The sequence below is a fragment of the Chrysochloris asiatica genome, unplaced genomic scaffold, assembly GCF_000296735.1.
Source record: "Chrysochloris asiatica unplaced genomic scaffold, ChrAsi1.0 scaffold00160, whole genome shotgun sequence".
Classification (NCBI taxonomy): domain Eukaryota; kingdom Metazoa; phylum Chordata; class Mammalia; order Afrosoricida; family Chrysochloridae; genus Chrysochloris; species Chrysochloris asiatica.
The window spans coordinates 2425164-2440601 of NW_006408678.1; the positions used below are offsets into that span (position 1 = coordinate 2425164).

At 43.7% G+C, this 15438-nt stretch overlaps 1 protein-coding gene across 1 annotated transcript in view; it reads right to left on the minus strand.

Annotated features, from left to right (window-relative positions):
• STAB2 (stabilin 2) overlaps window positions 1–15438 on the minus strand; it is a 241210-nt gene that overhangs the window by 196905 nt on the left and 28867 nt on the right. Inside the window, 3 exon segments of the mRNA XM_006871122.1 lie at window positions 1457–1653; window positions 2851–2976; window positions 8121–8216. Coding sequence (XP_006871184.1) covers window positions 1457–1653; window positions 2851–2976; window positions 8121–8216 — 419 coding nt within the window.

Here is a 15438-nt window from a genome sequence, read left to right on the forward strand (position 1 = left end):
GACTCGATGGTACTAACACAATAACAACAATAACAACAACACCCAGAAGTGAAAATCATATAGACATATCTCATTTCTTAGGAAGCTCAAGCTCAAATACTGCATTTCTAAACGTTAACTTTTCAGTTTTCTAACCTTTGACCTCCCTGGCTTCATAATGCTTGGTTTTAGATTATCTATAGGTGAGTGGAGATTGAGGTTCAGATGGAGGTATTATTGATCCAGAACAGTGACGTTCAATGTCTGATGACATTTTTGATTGTCTCACCTAAACTGGCATTGTGCTCTAGATGTACTAAGCATCCAGTGATTTGCAAGACAGTTCTCCCCCAAAATGACAGTCATCCCACCCAAGATGTCAGGAGTGTTGAGGCTGAGACACTTACTCAGTGAATTGCTTCAGTGTGAACCATGGAGCCTTTCTAGGCCTTGAGAATCTGCCCTTGGGACCATTTTTAAAGAGACACAAGCTCTTTTCATCTCACTCCCAACGTCTTGGTGCTTGGGATAGAACACAGCCTTTCCCATAGGGAGGGATCCTCATCTTGAAGGTTTTGAGGCTGGAAATTCAGCCTCTGAAATTTCTCTGCAAATCTGTCTCAGGGATTAATCATGGGAATGCTGCATGCTATGTACTCTTTTCCTTGGAAGTGAGATTGGACTGATTCTCGGCAGGGGCTCCACCAGTAAGATTCACTGAACAGGCTGCTAGGAACAAAGGGCTGTGTTTAGGTTAGGCACTAAAGACAGTCCTCCTACAAATACAGTAACAGCCTTCAGCAGAGTAGACCTCTTTCACTCTACACTCGATGTGCACTTATGGACATGGTGAGCACCCACTAAATATGTGATGGGTGCTTGAGGTATTAGGGAAAGGGCCCTTCTAACTGGTCTCCAAGCCAGGCTGACTTTTACCCATGTGTAGCCGTAAGTCAAGGTGAACAATCTGGATCATGATGTGGTTTGGAGGGGCAGTGTCTCATCCCAGAATATCTTCACCACTCCCCATGACCTGTCAGTTGTCAGTGCTGCCTGATATTTTCTCAGTTTCCATCCATTTTTGGTTCTAAGAATTGCCCTTTGACTTGAGAAAAAATCACAGAGAATGGAGGACTGCAGGTGGACGTTAATCCCATACTAAGCCACAACACAGTTAACAGCTACTTTGCCAACTCCTTGTGGATTGTTTGTATATTTTGTCAGTCACTTTATAGGACTGCGATGGAAGAGAACATAGGTTAGTTAGGTTTCCACTGAGAATCTGGGAAAGGGTGAGTCCAGAGATGGGACTGGGACACAGGCACACTGAGGTCTGGGGGTCCCCTGAACCCACGGGGGCCATGAGTATCTCAAGAGGAAGCCAAAATGGAGCATTAAAAGTAAGCAATGGGAGGACAGTTACACTCGGGACACAATGTTTCTTTCAAGGGCTGTTCAGTTGCCTGCAGTTGCTCACCTGTCCAGGCCCGTCGTATTTGCACACTGTCGACTTTGTAGGGCAGTTTCCAAAGTTCACCTGGCAGGGGTCTACCGGTACGCACACTTGGCCATCCCCACGGTAACCATCTTCACATGTACAAAGGTGCTGATTTGGTCCCAGGTATGTACAGTGAGCATGAGGGTGGCAGATGTTTTGTAAACATGGATTGATGGCTTGAGAGGCAAAGACAAAACAAGAGACAGTTACTACTCTCAGAGATAGAGAAAAAAAGCTGAATACAGCTCATCAAAGCTGCAAATAAAACACAACAATGTTAAGAGAGAGAGTAAAAACAATTTTTTTCACCCCACTTTACCATTCCCACCTCCTTGGTGTAGCGCCGTGGGTTACTGCACTGTACTGCAAAGTTGGTTTGAACCGCAAGGTTGGTGGTTCAAGCTCACCAGCTGCTCCTCGGAAGGAGCATTTAATCCTTACAACAATCCTCTCAGGTCATTATAATTACTATCCCTGTTTGATAAATTGGAAAAGTATAGGTGGGTTGAAGAATTTGGCCTTGGATTTTAATCTAAGTAGCCTGGCTATAGTTCATATTCTTAACCAATACCCAAAGAATCTTCTCATAAAGTGAATCAACATGAAAAGAAAAGAAAAAAAAAAAAGGTAGGGAGAAGAGCAGTATATTTTATGCTAATACTCATGCATTCACTGCCATTGCATCAGTTCCTACTCATACTGACCCTATATATGACTTCCGAGACTGTCAATCTTTACCGGAGCAGACAACTTCATCTTTCTCCTATCGAGAAGCTGGTAGGCGTGAACTGCCAATCTTGTGGTTAGCAGTCCAAGGTGATACAAAAGTGTGCAAAAATCTATGCATGTGCTTTCATTATAGAAGGAGAAATTGCTGTTTCTTGAATAGTTACCATGGAGCTGTGGGTTAATGAGCTGGGCAGCAAAGTCGTTCGAACCGCAATGTTAGCGGTTCAAGCTCACCAGCTGCTCCTAGGAAACCCTACATAGGGTTGCTATGGGTCAGAACCAACTTGATGACACTTAACAACAACAATCATGGGATGAACATTTTGCTTAGAATGTGTAAGTGTATGTCACCCCATTTACACATGGAGGTGGTCAATTCCAAATCATAGCTACCCTGTCTAGAGCTTCCTGTTTAGAGTTTACAGGAGCAGAAAACTTCACCTTTCTCCTGACTGGTGGATTCGAACTGCTGACAAGTCCATTTTGTAACCCACTATGCTCCCAGGGCTCCTTCAGTTTCATACAGAGAATTAGAAGTGGTTATTGTGTTACTATTAGAAAGAGTGTGAGGTTTTATTTTCCCTGTAAAGCCATCTAAACATATTGCTAATAATAAAGACGAGCAGAATCTAAGCTCCACTCACGCTTGCAGTCTTTGCCATGGGCTTTGTAATTGGGAAGGCATTTGCATTCTAGCTTGGTTTCATTTCTACTGGAAGGTGAGCATCGGGAATTTTCTGGACAGACCAAGGCTGCACATTCAGGAATGGCTGCAAAGAAACATTGTTAAGGTAACTATATTAGTTGAATACATATAGCTAATAAAAGTTTTCCCTTTTATTACAAAGTATACAGATTTAATGTAAGGATTTAAACATACAGAACATATAAAGTAAAATTGATTTTCTTATTCTCACTCTCTAATCCCTGCTCCTACAATAATCAACATCAACAATCAATATCCTCATCTTGTTAAAATATTTAGAAACTTGATTTTTCATTAAGTAATGGATTCGGGAACTCTTACAGGGTTTGAGTTAATCTCTGAAAACTGCATCATGTTTTACAATGTAGATGTTCCAAAGGTGACTCCCAAGGATGGTGAAAATTCTGAGGTTTTACCCTGTTTGCAGAGTTAACAAGTTGTGTTGTTTTTGTTAGGTGCCATCGAGTTGGTACTAACTCATAGCAACCCTATATACAACAGAATAAAACACTGCCTAGTCCTGGGCCAACCTCACAATTGTTGCCACGTTTGAGCCCATGGATGCTGCCACTTTGCCAATCCATCTCACTAGGGGTCTTCCTCTTTTTCTCTGACTCTCCACCTTACCAAACATGATATCCTTCTCCAGTGACTGGTCCCTCCTGATAATAATGTCTAAAGTACGAGAGATGAAGTTTGGCCATCCTGGCCTCCAAGGAGCACTCTGGCTGTACTTCTTCCAAAACGGATGTTTATTCTTTTGGCAGCCCATGGCACTTTCAATATTCTCCTCCAACACCATAACTCAAAATCATCAATCCTTCTATGGTCTTCCTTATTCACTGTCCAGCTATGCATACATATGAAGTTATTGAAAATACCATGGCTTGGGTCAGGCGCACCTTAGTCTTCAAGCTGACATCTTTGCTCTTCAACACTTTAAAAAGGTCTTGTGCTACAAATTTGCCTAATGCAATATGTCGTTTGATTTCTTGACTGCTGCTTCCATGAGTGTTGATGGTTGATCCAAGAAGAATGAAGTCCTTGACAACTTTGGTCTTTTCTCCATTGATAAGAACATTGTTTATTGGTCCAGTGGTGAGGATTTTTGTTTTCTTTACATTGAGATGCAATCCATACTTGAAGGCTGTGCTCTTTGATCTTTATTAGTAAATATTTAAGTCCTCTTCACTTTCAGCAAGCACGTATATTGCAAGTTGGCTGATAAAATTACATGGATGCTGGTGAAAGATATGAAACTCCTGGATCAGAGATGAAGGGCAGCAGTATACAGTATTACTGACAGCAGTATCATGAGAGTATCAAGATTTTTTGTACCAGTTTCCCCAAGCCTCAGTGTTGTTGTTGTTATGTGTCATAGAGTCAGTTCCGACTCACAGTGACCCTGTACAGGGTTTCCGAGGCTGTAAATCTTTACAGGAGCAGAAAGCCTCATCTTCCTTCTGCGGAACAGCTAGTAGTTTTGAACTGCTGACCCTGAGGTTAGCAGCCCAATTCGTAACCACTATGCTACCAGAGCTCCTCCAAGCCTCAAAAGCTACAGAGTAATGTGAAGAGTGACAGTTGATGCCCGAAGACATGACGCGTTGGTTGCATTATAGGGCAGGAACCCTGAGCTTAGGTCATGGTGGTGGTATGCTGTGGAGTTGGTTCTGAGGCTGTAAATATTTATGGGAGCAGAAAGCCTCATCTTTTCTCATGCGGAATGGCTGGTAATTTTGAACTGCTGACCTTGAGGTTGACAGCCCAACTTGTAACCATTATGCTACCAGAGCTCCTTATGTGTTGTTGTTGTTGTTGTTATGTGCCGTGGAGTCGGTTCCGACTCATAGCGACCCTGGGCAGGGTTTCCGAGGCTGTAAATCTTTACGGGAGCAGAAAGCCTCATCTTTCTCCTGCGGAACGGCTGGTAGTTTCGAACTACTGACCTTGCGGTTCACAGCCTGATTCGTAACCACTACGCTACCAGAGCTCCTTCAGAGCTCCTTATAGGATTTGTTAAAAATATGCCCTCTACGGTGTTGGGAAAGGTCATCAACAGGGAAATGCAGGCCTTGGAACTCAGTAATGACCAGATAAAGAAGCAGATAATCACTGGGCACTGTTGGAATCAGGAGTTTAAGAGGCCACCCTCTAAGGAGTCTGATATACTTTTGTGTAAGGCTTAGACTTGGACAGCTCCAGGTCAGTTGAGTGGATGAAGGCTGGATGGCCATTCCCTACTTGGCCAGTCCTACAGGATTCTTTGTGTGTGGGAGGGCTGAGGCGAGGCCCAGACCTATGCTTTTTGATGGCCCTGGCTATGCTGCCAGTGTCTACGTCAATAAATGGAGAACCCTCCCACCTACCCACTGCTGCTGAGTCAATTCTGATTCAGAGCAACTCTTCAGGACAGAGTACTTCTGCTCCATAGGGTTTCGAAGGCTGTGAGTCTTATGGGAGCAGACAGCTTTCCTTATCTTTCTCCCATGGAGTAGCTGTTTTGTTGTTGTGAGGTGCCATCGAATTGGTACCGACTCACAGCGACCTTATGCACAACAGAACAAAACACTGCCTGGTCATGCATCAACCTTACAATCGCTGTTAAGTCTGAACCCATTGCTGCTGCCACTGTGGCACTCCATCTCATTGGGGGTCTTCTTCTTTTCCTCTGACCTTCTACTTTACCAAACATGGTGTCCTTCTGCAGGAACTGGCCCCACCTGATAATGTGTGTGAAGTATGAGAGACGAAGTCTGGCCTTCTTGGCTTCCAAGGAGCACTTGAGCTGTATTTCTTCCAGCATAGATCTGTTTGTTCTTTTGGCAGCCCAAGGTACTTTTAATATTCTCCTCTAATGCCATAACTTAAATACATCAGTTCTTCTATGGTCTTCCTTATTCACAGACCAACTGTCGCATGCATATGAGGTTAATGAAAATACCATGGCTTGGGTCAGGTGCAACTTAGTTTTCAAACTCTTCATCACTTTAAAGAGGTCTTATGCAGCAGATCTGCCTTATGCAATACATTGTTTGATTTCTTTACATTGAGGTGCAACCCATACTGAAGGTTGTGGTCTTTGATCTTCATCAGTAAGTATTTTAAGTCCTCTTAGCTTTCAGCAAGCAAGGTTGTATCATTTGCATATTGTAGGTTGTTAATGAGTCTTCCTCCAATCCTGATGTCACATTTTTCTTCATATAATCCAGCTCCTCGGATTATTTGCTCAGCACACAGATTAAATAAGTATGGCGTAAGAATACAACTCTGGCACACATCTTTCCTAATTTAAACCATTTGATGTTCCTTTGTTCTGTTTGAAAAACTGCTTCTTGGTCTTTCTCCAGGTACCTCTGGAGAAGCCTGGCAATCTACTTAAAAAAATCCAAAAAACTCACTAACCTTGCAACTACCAACCCACACTTAATTCACTGTGCCACCAGGCCTCCACAGAAATGGAGAAAGTAGTGGAACTGCTGACCTTGTGGTTAGCAGTCCAATGCTTAGCTAACAGCACCACAGACAGTTAACACTGGAGAAAAAAACATGTTCTTCAGAAGCCTGGAACAGTGAGTGAGTCAAACTGGAATTGGCAAGGTAAAACCACTTCCTCCTCCAGCATTCTTTCAGCACCTTCCACTGACAAGGCTTCACATCTTGCTGACTGGTGATGGAGAGAGATGTAAAAAACCCAGTTCTGTTATTACAGAGCAAAAAGGGTGGATGTGGAGTTGAAAAACAACACATCAGTAATTGGCACAGACAGAGGTTCCAGAGGGAGACACTATTTCTGTCTTCCACTGTGGTTTCTCTGAAACATACTTGAAAAGATAGTTTGGAACAAAGAGCATTTCATTCCTTGTACATTAGATATATGGAAACATGAAGAAACCACAGAGAACTGTCTCTCCAAATGGTTACTTGAACCAAAAATTCCTAAAGAATGCTCCCATCCTTACCCCATCCCCTCCATAAAGTGGGAATGGTGTTGGAGGTGGTTGCCTCTGCAGGATTTTAGTTTCTACCCCATTTGCATCCAGGTGGGGATGGTATAACTAGTTCACATGGATGGAATGTTGGATGGAAGTTTGTGCTTCTTTTCTGGGTATGGTTTTGGATCTCAAGAATTATAAGGTAATCATTTTGTGTTGTTTTAAGCCACTGAGTTTGTGGCCATTTGTTAGAGCAGCAGTAGGAATCTGATACATCAATTAATAAATTTACATCAACTAATAAATAATACATCAATTTAAATATTATTAAATAGATTATATTATCAGTCTGGGGTCCCTGGTGATATACAAGGTTTTAATGCAGTTAGCTGCTAACTGGAACATTGGCTGTTTGAGTTCCTCCAGAGGCACCTTGGAAGAGACGCCTGGCAATCTACTTAAGGAAATCAATCATTGAAAAACCCTACAGAGCAAAGTTGTACCCTGATACATATGGGGTCTCTGAGTCAAAATTGAATTTGATGGCCACTGATTTGGGGAGGCTTTGAATAAAATGAGTTTGAATTTATTGAATTTTACTCTTATTCCTTCAATTTACAGACCAGGAAGGTAAAATCTAGAGGTTAAATTATTTGATCTGGGCATTGAGGCAAACTTATGCTTGCTACAGTTGAAGCTTGTGTCTGCAGAGCAGCACTCATAGGTTCCTGTCATATACAGAATGACCAATCTCTTCTTAATGTTTGTGTCCAATCAACTCCCCCAGTAACTGCTCTGCAATCATGCATTTGACTTGGCAGTGGGTGGTTTTCCTTCATCACAGCGAATTGTCAGGCTTTGCCAGTAGAGGGTGAATAAGAGCCATTGCAGAAGAGGGGTCTGGCGAACGGGGTCTGGCTTCTTGGATTTTGCTTGCTGCAGCTGCATGTTGTCAGTGATATGGGTGCATGAAGATGCTTTGTGATGCTCTGCTCCAGCTGTGCACAGTTTGGCAACCTCACATCTGTCTAGACTAGTAACCACCTTCCTGGAGCTCTCCCCATTTGGAGAATACCCTATGTTTTTGCACCCTTGCCTCCCATCCCCTCTTCTCTTCTTATCTCTTCTTCCTCTCTTTCATCTTTTGGAAATGCTTTAGCAAAGCTTTCTATGCTACCTCACCCATGTAGAGCCTCAGTACCTGTATACAAAAGTGAAATGCATACATCTTTGTTTATTTGATCTGACCATTAAGGCAAATAGCGGTACTTACGCTTGCTACAGTTGGAGCCTGTGTATGCAGAGAAGCACTCACAGGTGCCATCGCCGCCCAGGCCACTGTTGCACACTCCATGAACACAGCTGCACACTGCAGACAGAAAGCAGAGAGTGTTTATTACCTGGTTGAGGTGCAATGAATTTGTTTAACATGACTTTTCTAGCTACTCAACGGCACAACAAGAAGCCAAGTCTTTGTAACTCCCACCAAAAGACTTTTTCCTGATATTGTTGTGAAGAGCCATTGAGTCAATTCTGACCCATAGCAACCCTGTATAGGGTTTCCAAGGAGCAGCTGGTGAGCTTGAACCACCGACTTTGCAGTTTAAACGACTTTGCAGTCTGATGCATTAGCCCACAGCATCACACCAGGAAAAGACCATCAGGGAAAGATGCCGATAGGATTACATTGTTCAGTTGTGATTGACTGTTAACAGTGTTAGTTGTGATTGTAAAAAGTTGGAAATCGAAATGAGAGGCTTGGTCAATTTTGCCATCCTGTTGGGGATGAAATGAGCTGTCTTGGTGAAGTGAGTGGGCAGTGTGCTACCTTTCTTGACTAGCCAAGCTCTCCTTTGTCTGACCTCCTGTTCTTGGGGCTTTAGCTGGCGGCCTGACCTGGTTTGCCTTGTGAGTCAATAACTTAATTTTGAACGAATAAGGAGAATCCTCTAGGCTGATTTTTGTAGATTTGGGACTTGCCAGTCTCCACAGCCACACGAGTTCTGTGAGATGTTGTAGTGAACTGTGGAACCCTGGGACCTGAGAGAGAATCCTGAGGGGCAGAGTAGTGATTGTTTTCAGGGATCATGGTGTAGGATAGTGCTTTAGGAAACTCAGACATTTGGGATATCCCAAATGTCATGGAGCCCTGGTAGCATAGTTGATAACGACTTGGACTGCAAACCACAAGGTCAGCAAATCAAATCTACCAGCTGTTCCCCAGGAGGAAGATGAAACTTTCTGCTTCTATAAACATTTACAGCCTGGGAAACCCTATACAGGGTTGCTGTGAGTTGGAACCATCTCCCTGGCATACATCCACCACCACCATAGGGCCCAGTCTTGTGCTGATACTTCTAAAATATTGTTGTACTGGTATAGATGTCTTCTGCATATTCTGGAAGGATAGTGGTTTCTGGTAGTCTTAATTGAGGCTCTGCATGATCAAGTGGGAAAACCCATAAATTTGTAGCAGAATTTGGGACTGGTTCATTCCGATTTAATCTTCTGCAGAAAGTTTGCCTTTGTATCCCAGACATTCTGAATCAGAATCTACATTTTAACATGATTGTTTATACAGAATCACTTGGGGATCTTGTTAAAATGGAGATGCTGATGCAGTATATCTGGGGTTGAAAGGCAAATTCTCAGCAGGGGGTGAACCATAACAAACCGTTTCGAAGCCTTGGTTTCAAGTCATAGAGACCTGGTTGGAGTCTTGGATTCATCTTCCTTTTGTTAGTCTAAGTTTATGTAGAAACGGTAGACAAGGGTGCCTACCTCATGGGATTTGTACTGAGTTACCTGAGATCATGAATATATAAGGTATACCTGGAATGTTGTATGCAGGACATTACCTTCATATACCTCAAGGTTGCAGTGGTAGTGTGCCAGGGAATCATCTGACTCATAGCGAGCCTGTGTGGGGTTTCTGAGGCTGTAAATCTTTACAGGAGCAGAAAGCCTCATCTTTCTCCCACAGAACCACTGGTAATTTTGAACTGCTGATCATGAGGTTAGCAGCCTGACTTGTAACCACTATGCTACCAGAGCTCCTTGAATATCTCAAGAGAATTAGCTTAATACCATACTTTTATATATGTATGTGTCATCTTTAAAGGAGACAAGTTATCACCGATTCAGTCCTTGTTGGTAAAGGGAATCTGTGCAAATAATCCCTATTTCCTGAATGAAGAAAGAATGCAGAGACGAAACTCAAAGGGGCAGCAAATCCCTATGCCGAGTTTTCAGGCTTGAGCGAGATGCCTTTCCAGCCCAGGACAGGCAGTTCAGGGTTGATAATGAAAGATTTTTTAAATAAATAGTCAACTTGGTAGCATGAAGTTTGTAGCTCATTTGTAATAAGATTTACTACCAGGATGGAATGCCAGCAACACGTGCCGAGACCTCGGTAAAGCATGCTGTACTAACTTTCTATGACTGCTTGTTTTGTTGTTGTTGAATGCCGTTGAGTCAGTTGTGACCCATAATGACCCTGTATAGGGTTTGTAAGGAGCAGCTGGTGAGCTGGAACTGCTGACCTTGTGGTTCAAACTGACTTTGCAGTACACAACCTTATTACCTTATAGTTTTGTAGATCACAAAATGGGTCTTGCTGGGCTACAACAAAGCTGTCAGCAGGCTCCCCTAGGCCTTCTAGGGGCCCTAGGGAGAATCTTGCCTTTTCTGGCTTCTGATGGTCACTTACATACCTTGGTTCCTGACCCTGCTCGCCATTTTCAAAGCCAGAAACGTCAGGCTGAGCCTCCCTCACTCTACTGCCAACGGCATCTACTGATTCTTTCTCTCTGCTTCCCTCTGCCATGTAGGAAGACTCCTGTGATGACATCGGGCCCACCTGGATAATCCTGGTCATCCTCCTCACTTAACTCAACCTTAGTTCCCCTTTGCCATGTAACTTTGCACATTAAAAGGTCCCAGGCTTGTAGACATCTTAGAAGGGGGCGAGGGATGAGCCTGCCTCCTCCACATGTATTTAGTGTATACATGTATTTAGTGCACATAACCTAAGTCCTGGTGTGGCACTGTAGGATACACACTAGACCATAAGGTCAATTTGAACTGAAAGGTGATGGTTCGAACCCACCAGTTGCTCCTCGGAAACCCTACACAGGATTGCTATGAGTTGGAACCAACTTGATGGTAGGAGTTGGACTCCTCAGCAAACAGAATACTGTTCTCAATCAGGTTCTATCAGGCTTTTCCTGGACTGTTGTTGTTGTTTTCAAGTGCCGTTGAGTCAATTCCAACCCATAGCAACCCTGTATAGGGTATCCAAGGAGCAGCTGGTGAGCTTGAACCACTGACCTTGCAGTTCAAACGGCTTTGCAGTCTGGTGCATTAACCCACAGTGCCATACCTACTGCTGTAATATTTCACTTCACCTCTCTGTCTTCAAAGTTTTACCTTTCTATTCCATCTTTTCTTCAGGTTACTAATAGGCAATAGGGCGACTGTCCCCAAAATAACTCAGCGACTCCCTATTGCTAACCAAATGACATCTAAACTTCTCAATTTGGCAAGTCTGACTCTAACCTTTTAATTTTTCAGATTTACCTTCATTTTATACACCTTAGGTTCTCAGCACATGAGGCAACTCACTGTTTTTGTTGACTCTTCTTCCAACAAAACACTTTGTGAATATGTTCAGGATGCTGTGCTAGCCACTGATGATTCAATCTAAATTAGACAAAGCCCCTGCCCTCAAGGAGCTCACCATTCAATAGTAGAAGAAAACAGCCAATCACAATGTAGTGTGATAAATGCCAGGACAGAACGGACCAATGAAAGCTGTCCAGGAAGAGGCGGAGCAGGACTGGCCATGCCCGAAGGAAGTAGCAGTGTACACATCCTGCTCTTTCCTTTTGGAGTCTTTTGCTTTCCCTTTGTTCCCTTTTGGAGTTCCTGGGTGATACAAATGGCGGATACACTCAACTGATAACCACAAGGTTGGAAGTTCAAGTTGAACCAGAGGCACCAGGGAAGAATAACCTGGCAATTTACTTCCGAAACACCAGCCATAGAAACCCCTATTGAGTACAGTTTTACTTGGATGCATCTGGAGCCCCTCAGGAGTGGGAGTCAGTGCGAGGGCAACTGGTGCTTGTTGGAATCCCTTGAAAGACTTGTCCTCTTATATTTCTCTATAACATCTTTTACAGTGATTTACAGTGAAAATCAAGACGATACTGCATTTCAAATTAAGACCCTATCCAGGAGGACCAGGATTATGACGTAGCAAGTAGGCGGGCATTTAAGGCAGAGCTAAGTACTGCATTAATGAAAAGATCTTGCTCATCATGGATTATTGCACTAAAATCTTTATCTTGATTTGTAGGATTGTTGTTTTGTTTTTTGGGTGCCCTTTTTGGGCTGCTAATCTCACAGTCAGCAGTTCGAAACTACCAGCTGTTCTGTGGGAGAAAGATGAGACTTTCTGCTCCCATAGAGATTCACAGCCTCAGAAAACCTGTACAGGGTCACAGTGAGTCAGAACCAACTCCAACAACTTTACATTTTGATTGTGAAGCGAGAACCTCACTCATCTTACCTTGGCCCAGTAATTCTCTTTATTAAACTTATGATCTATGAAACATGTTGTCAAGGGCTGTATGTGCATTATCTCATTTAATTTAATCCTCACAGAACCCTATGGAGTAGGTAGCATGATCCCCATATTACAAAGGAAAAAGGAAAGAGAACTAGTTCAATTACTGAGTCAAATAATTGAAGTATTAAATTGAATTTGTAACTGTCACCATCTCTTCAAAAATTGACTTGAAGCACTTGGTTGCTATCAAAAGACTGGTGATCCAAGTTTACTCAGGGGTACCTTGGAAGAAAAGCCTGGTGATATACTTCAGGAAAATCAGCCATTGCAAATCCTGTAGAGCACAGTTCTACTCTGATAATTATGGGTCACCGTGATTTGAAGTTGACCTGATACAATGGGTTATGGAATAAATTGTGTCCTCCTGAAACATGTGTTGGAATCTTAACCCCTATAGCTGTGGAGTTCCTGGTGTGGCACTGTAGGTTAATGTGCCAGACTGCAATGCCATTTAAACTGCAAGGTCAGCGGTTCAAACTCACCAGCTGCTTCTCGGAAACTTTATACAGGGTGACTATGATTTGGAATCGACTCCATGGCACTCCACAACAACAACATAGCTATGGATGTAATCATGTTTGGAAATGAGGTTTTCTTTGTTATGTTAATGAGGTCAGGCCAGTGTAGGGTGGGTCCTAAGCAGAATCACTCCTGAGTTATAAAAAGAGCAGACTAGACCACAGACACACACATGGGAGAAGACAGATGCCCTTTGAGGATGTCTCCCCAGGAGCCCAGGAACACCTGGGGCTGTGCATGATTTCATATGGCCTTTCTAGTCAGTCTTTGTAATTCCCACCACGCAGACTGGGCACATTTCCTCTTTTCCTGATGGGCCTGGGTAAGAGAAGGTGGAGAAAGATTCTGATAGGTTATGATCCAGTTATGAGTGGTTGTTAACTGGGTTAACTGTAATGATTAAAACTTGGGACTCCAATGTATTGATTAGTCAGTTTTGCCATCCCACTGGGTTTAAAATGAGACATCTCAGAAGCAGGGATGGGACCTCATGACCATCAAGAAAGAAGAGCCAGGAGTGGAGCACATCCTTTGAACACCTAGATCCCTGTGCACTGAATCCTAGATCCCAGAAGACAGAAAGCCATGACCCCAGAGAGAGGTGGGGAAGCAATAGAACCAAGAGCATGAGACAGAACGGTGGGCTTCCCTGCCCAGAGAGTAAGTAAAGCTGGCTGCCTTTGGGTTGCCTCCAGGCACTTAGGTGGGGGAGTAGGTTTACAGACTAAGGTAGCTAGAGCTAAGTGCCTTCTGACTGAGGCCGGTGGTGGGGTGACATGTCCCTAGGGCATTTATCAGCAAAGCTAAAAGAGACAGAATATTGAAAGTACCATGGGCTGCCAAAAGAACCAATAGATCTGTTCTGGAAGAAGTGCAGCCAGAGTGCTCCTTGGAGGCCAAGATGGCCAAACTTCCTGTCTCATACTTTGGACATATTGTCAGGAGGGGGCAGTCACTGCAGAAGGATATCATGTTTGGTAAGATGGAGGGTCAGAGAAAGAGAGGAAGACCCCCAACGAGATGGACTGGCCAAGAGGCAGCATGGATGGACTCAAGTGTGGCAACAGTAGTGAGGTTGGCCCAGGATTGGGCAGCGTTTCGTTCTGCAGTGCATAAGGTCACTATGAGTCGGTACTGACTCGATGGCACCTAACAACAACAACAAAAGAGACTTGCAAAATTGACTGAGCAAGGCAGAGGCCAAGAGATGTGTAGTTGAGAGAGACTGGCTTGAAGGCTGAGAAATGCTGTCCTGACCAAAGAATTGTGTCCTGACTATTTCTCATCCTGAATCGTAATCTGTTAAATTCCTTAATAAATCATGGACTCAAGCATGGCAACAGTAGTGAGGCTGGCCCAGGATTGGGCAGTGTTTCCTTCTGCTGAGCATAAGGTCGCTATGGGTTGGTACCGACTAGATGGCACCTAACAACAACAACAACATTAACCTCATATTGGGGGATACTGTTGTTAGGTGTTGAGTTCATTTTTGACTCATAGTGGCCCCATGTGACAGAGTGGAAGTGCTCCATTGGGTTTTCTAGGCTGTGATATTGACAAGAGCAGGCTGCCCTATCTTTCTCCTGCCGTGCTGCTCGTAGGTTTGAACCATCAACGATTGCACTACCAGGATTCCTTTCTGGATACCTTTATAGCACCACAGAGCCCTGGTGTAGTGCTGTAGGATAAGCACTGACTGGCAACCACAAAGTCCTCAGTTCAAACCACCAGCCGCTCTCAGAAACCCTATATGGGGTTGCTCTGAGTTGGAACCCACTCAAAGTCACACAATAGCAGGGGGCCATTGTTCAGCCTACCATACCATGCCTTCCTGTCCTCTGGGGTGAGCTAACTCCAAGATATGTGTTCTTCACTGACTCCCAGAGTTGCCAACTGCCCAGTGGTACTGGGTTGATAATGGACTCCATATTTTCTGTGCTACTTTCTTGCCTCCTTAGTGTTTCCTGGGATCACTTCTCCAATCAGCTGTTGGTATTCAGAGCCTTATCTCAGGTTAACAACTGGGGGAAATACAAACTAAGAGAATGGGCAAGCCACTTGACCCTGACAAATGTTTATCTGTGACTCCCCAAAAAGGAAGGAAAAACTTAGAATACAGAGTGACCCATGGAGAAGTAAAGGCCACTGGCAGATTTATCCTTAGCCCAGGGCTCATAAGGACCTCAGGGAGAATCTGTATGAGGAACAGGAAGCTACTTGGGTTCTAGATCCTGAGGAGAGGAATTCTTCTGTTCCCAAGTATTCCAGAATGTTTTGTGCTCGATTGGCAACTTAAAGGTTGGTGGGTTCAACCTCCCCAGTGGTACAGAAGAAGAAAGACCTGGCAACCTGCTTTCATTAAGATTGACAGCCAAGCAAACTCCAGGGAGCAGTTCTACTCTGGGATATATGCGTTGGAACTGATTTGAAGGCATCTAAC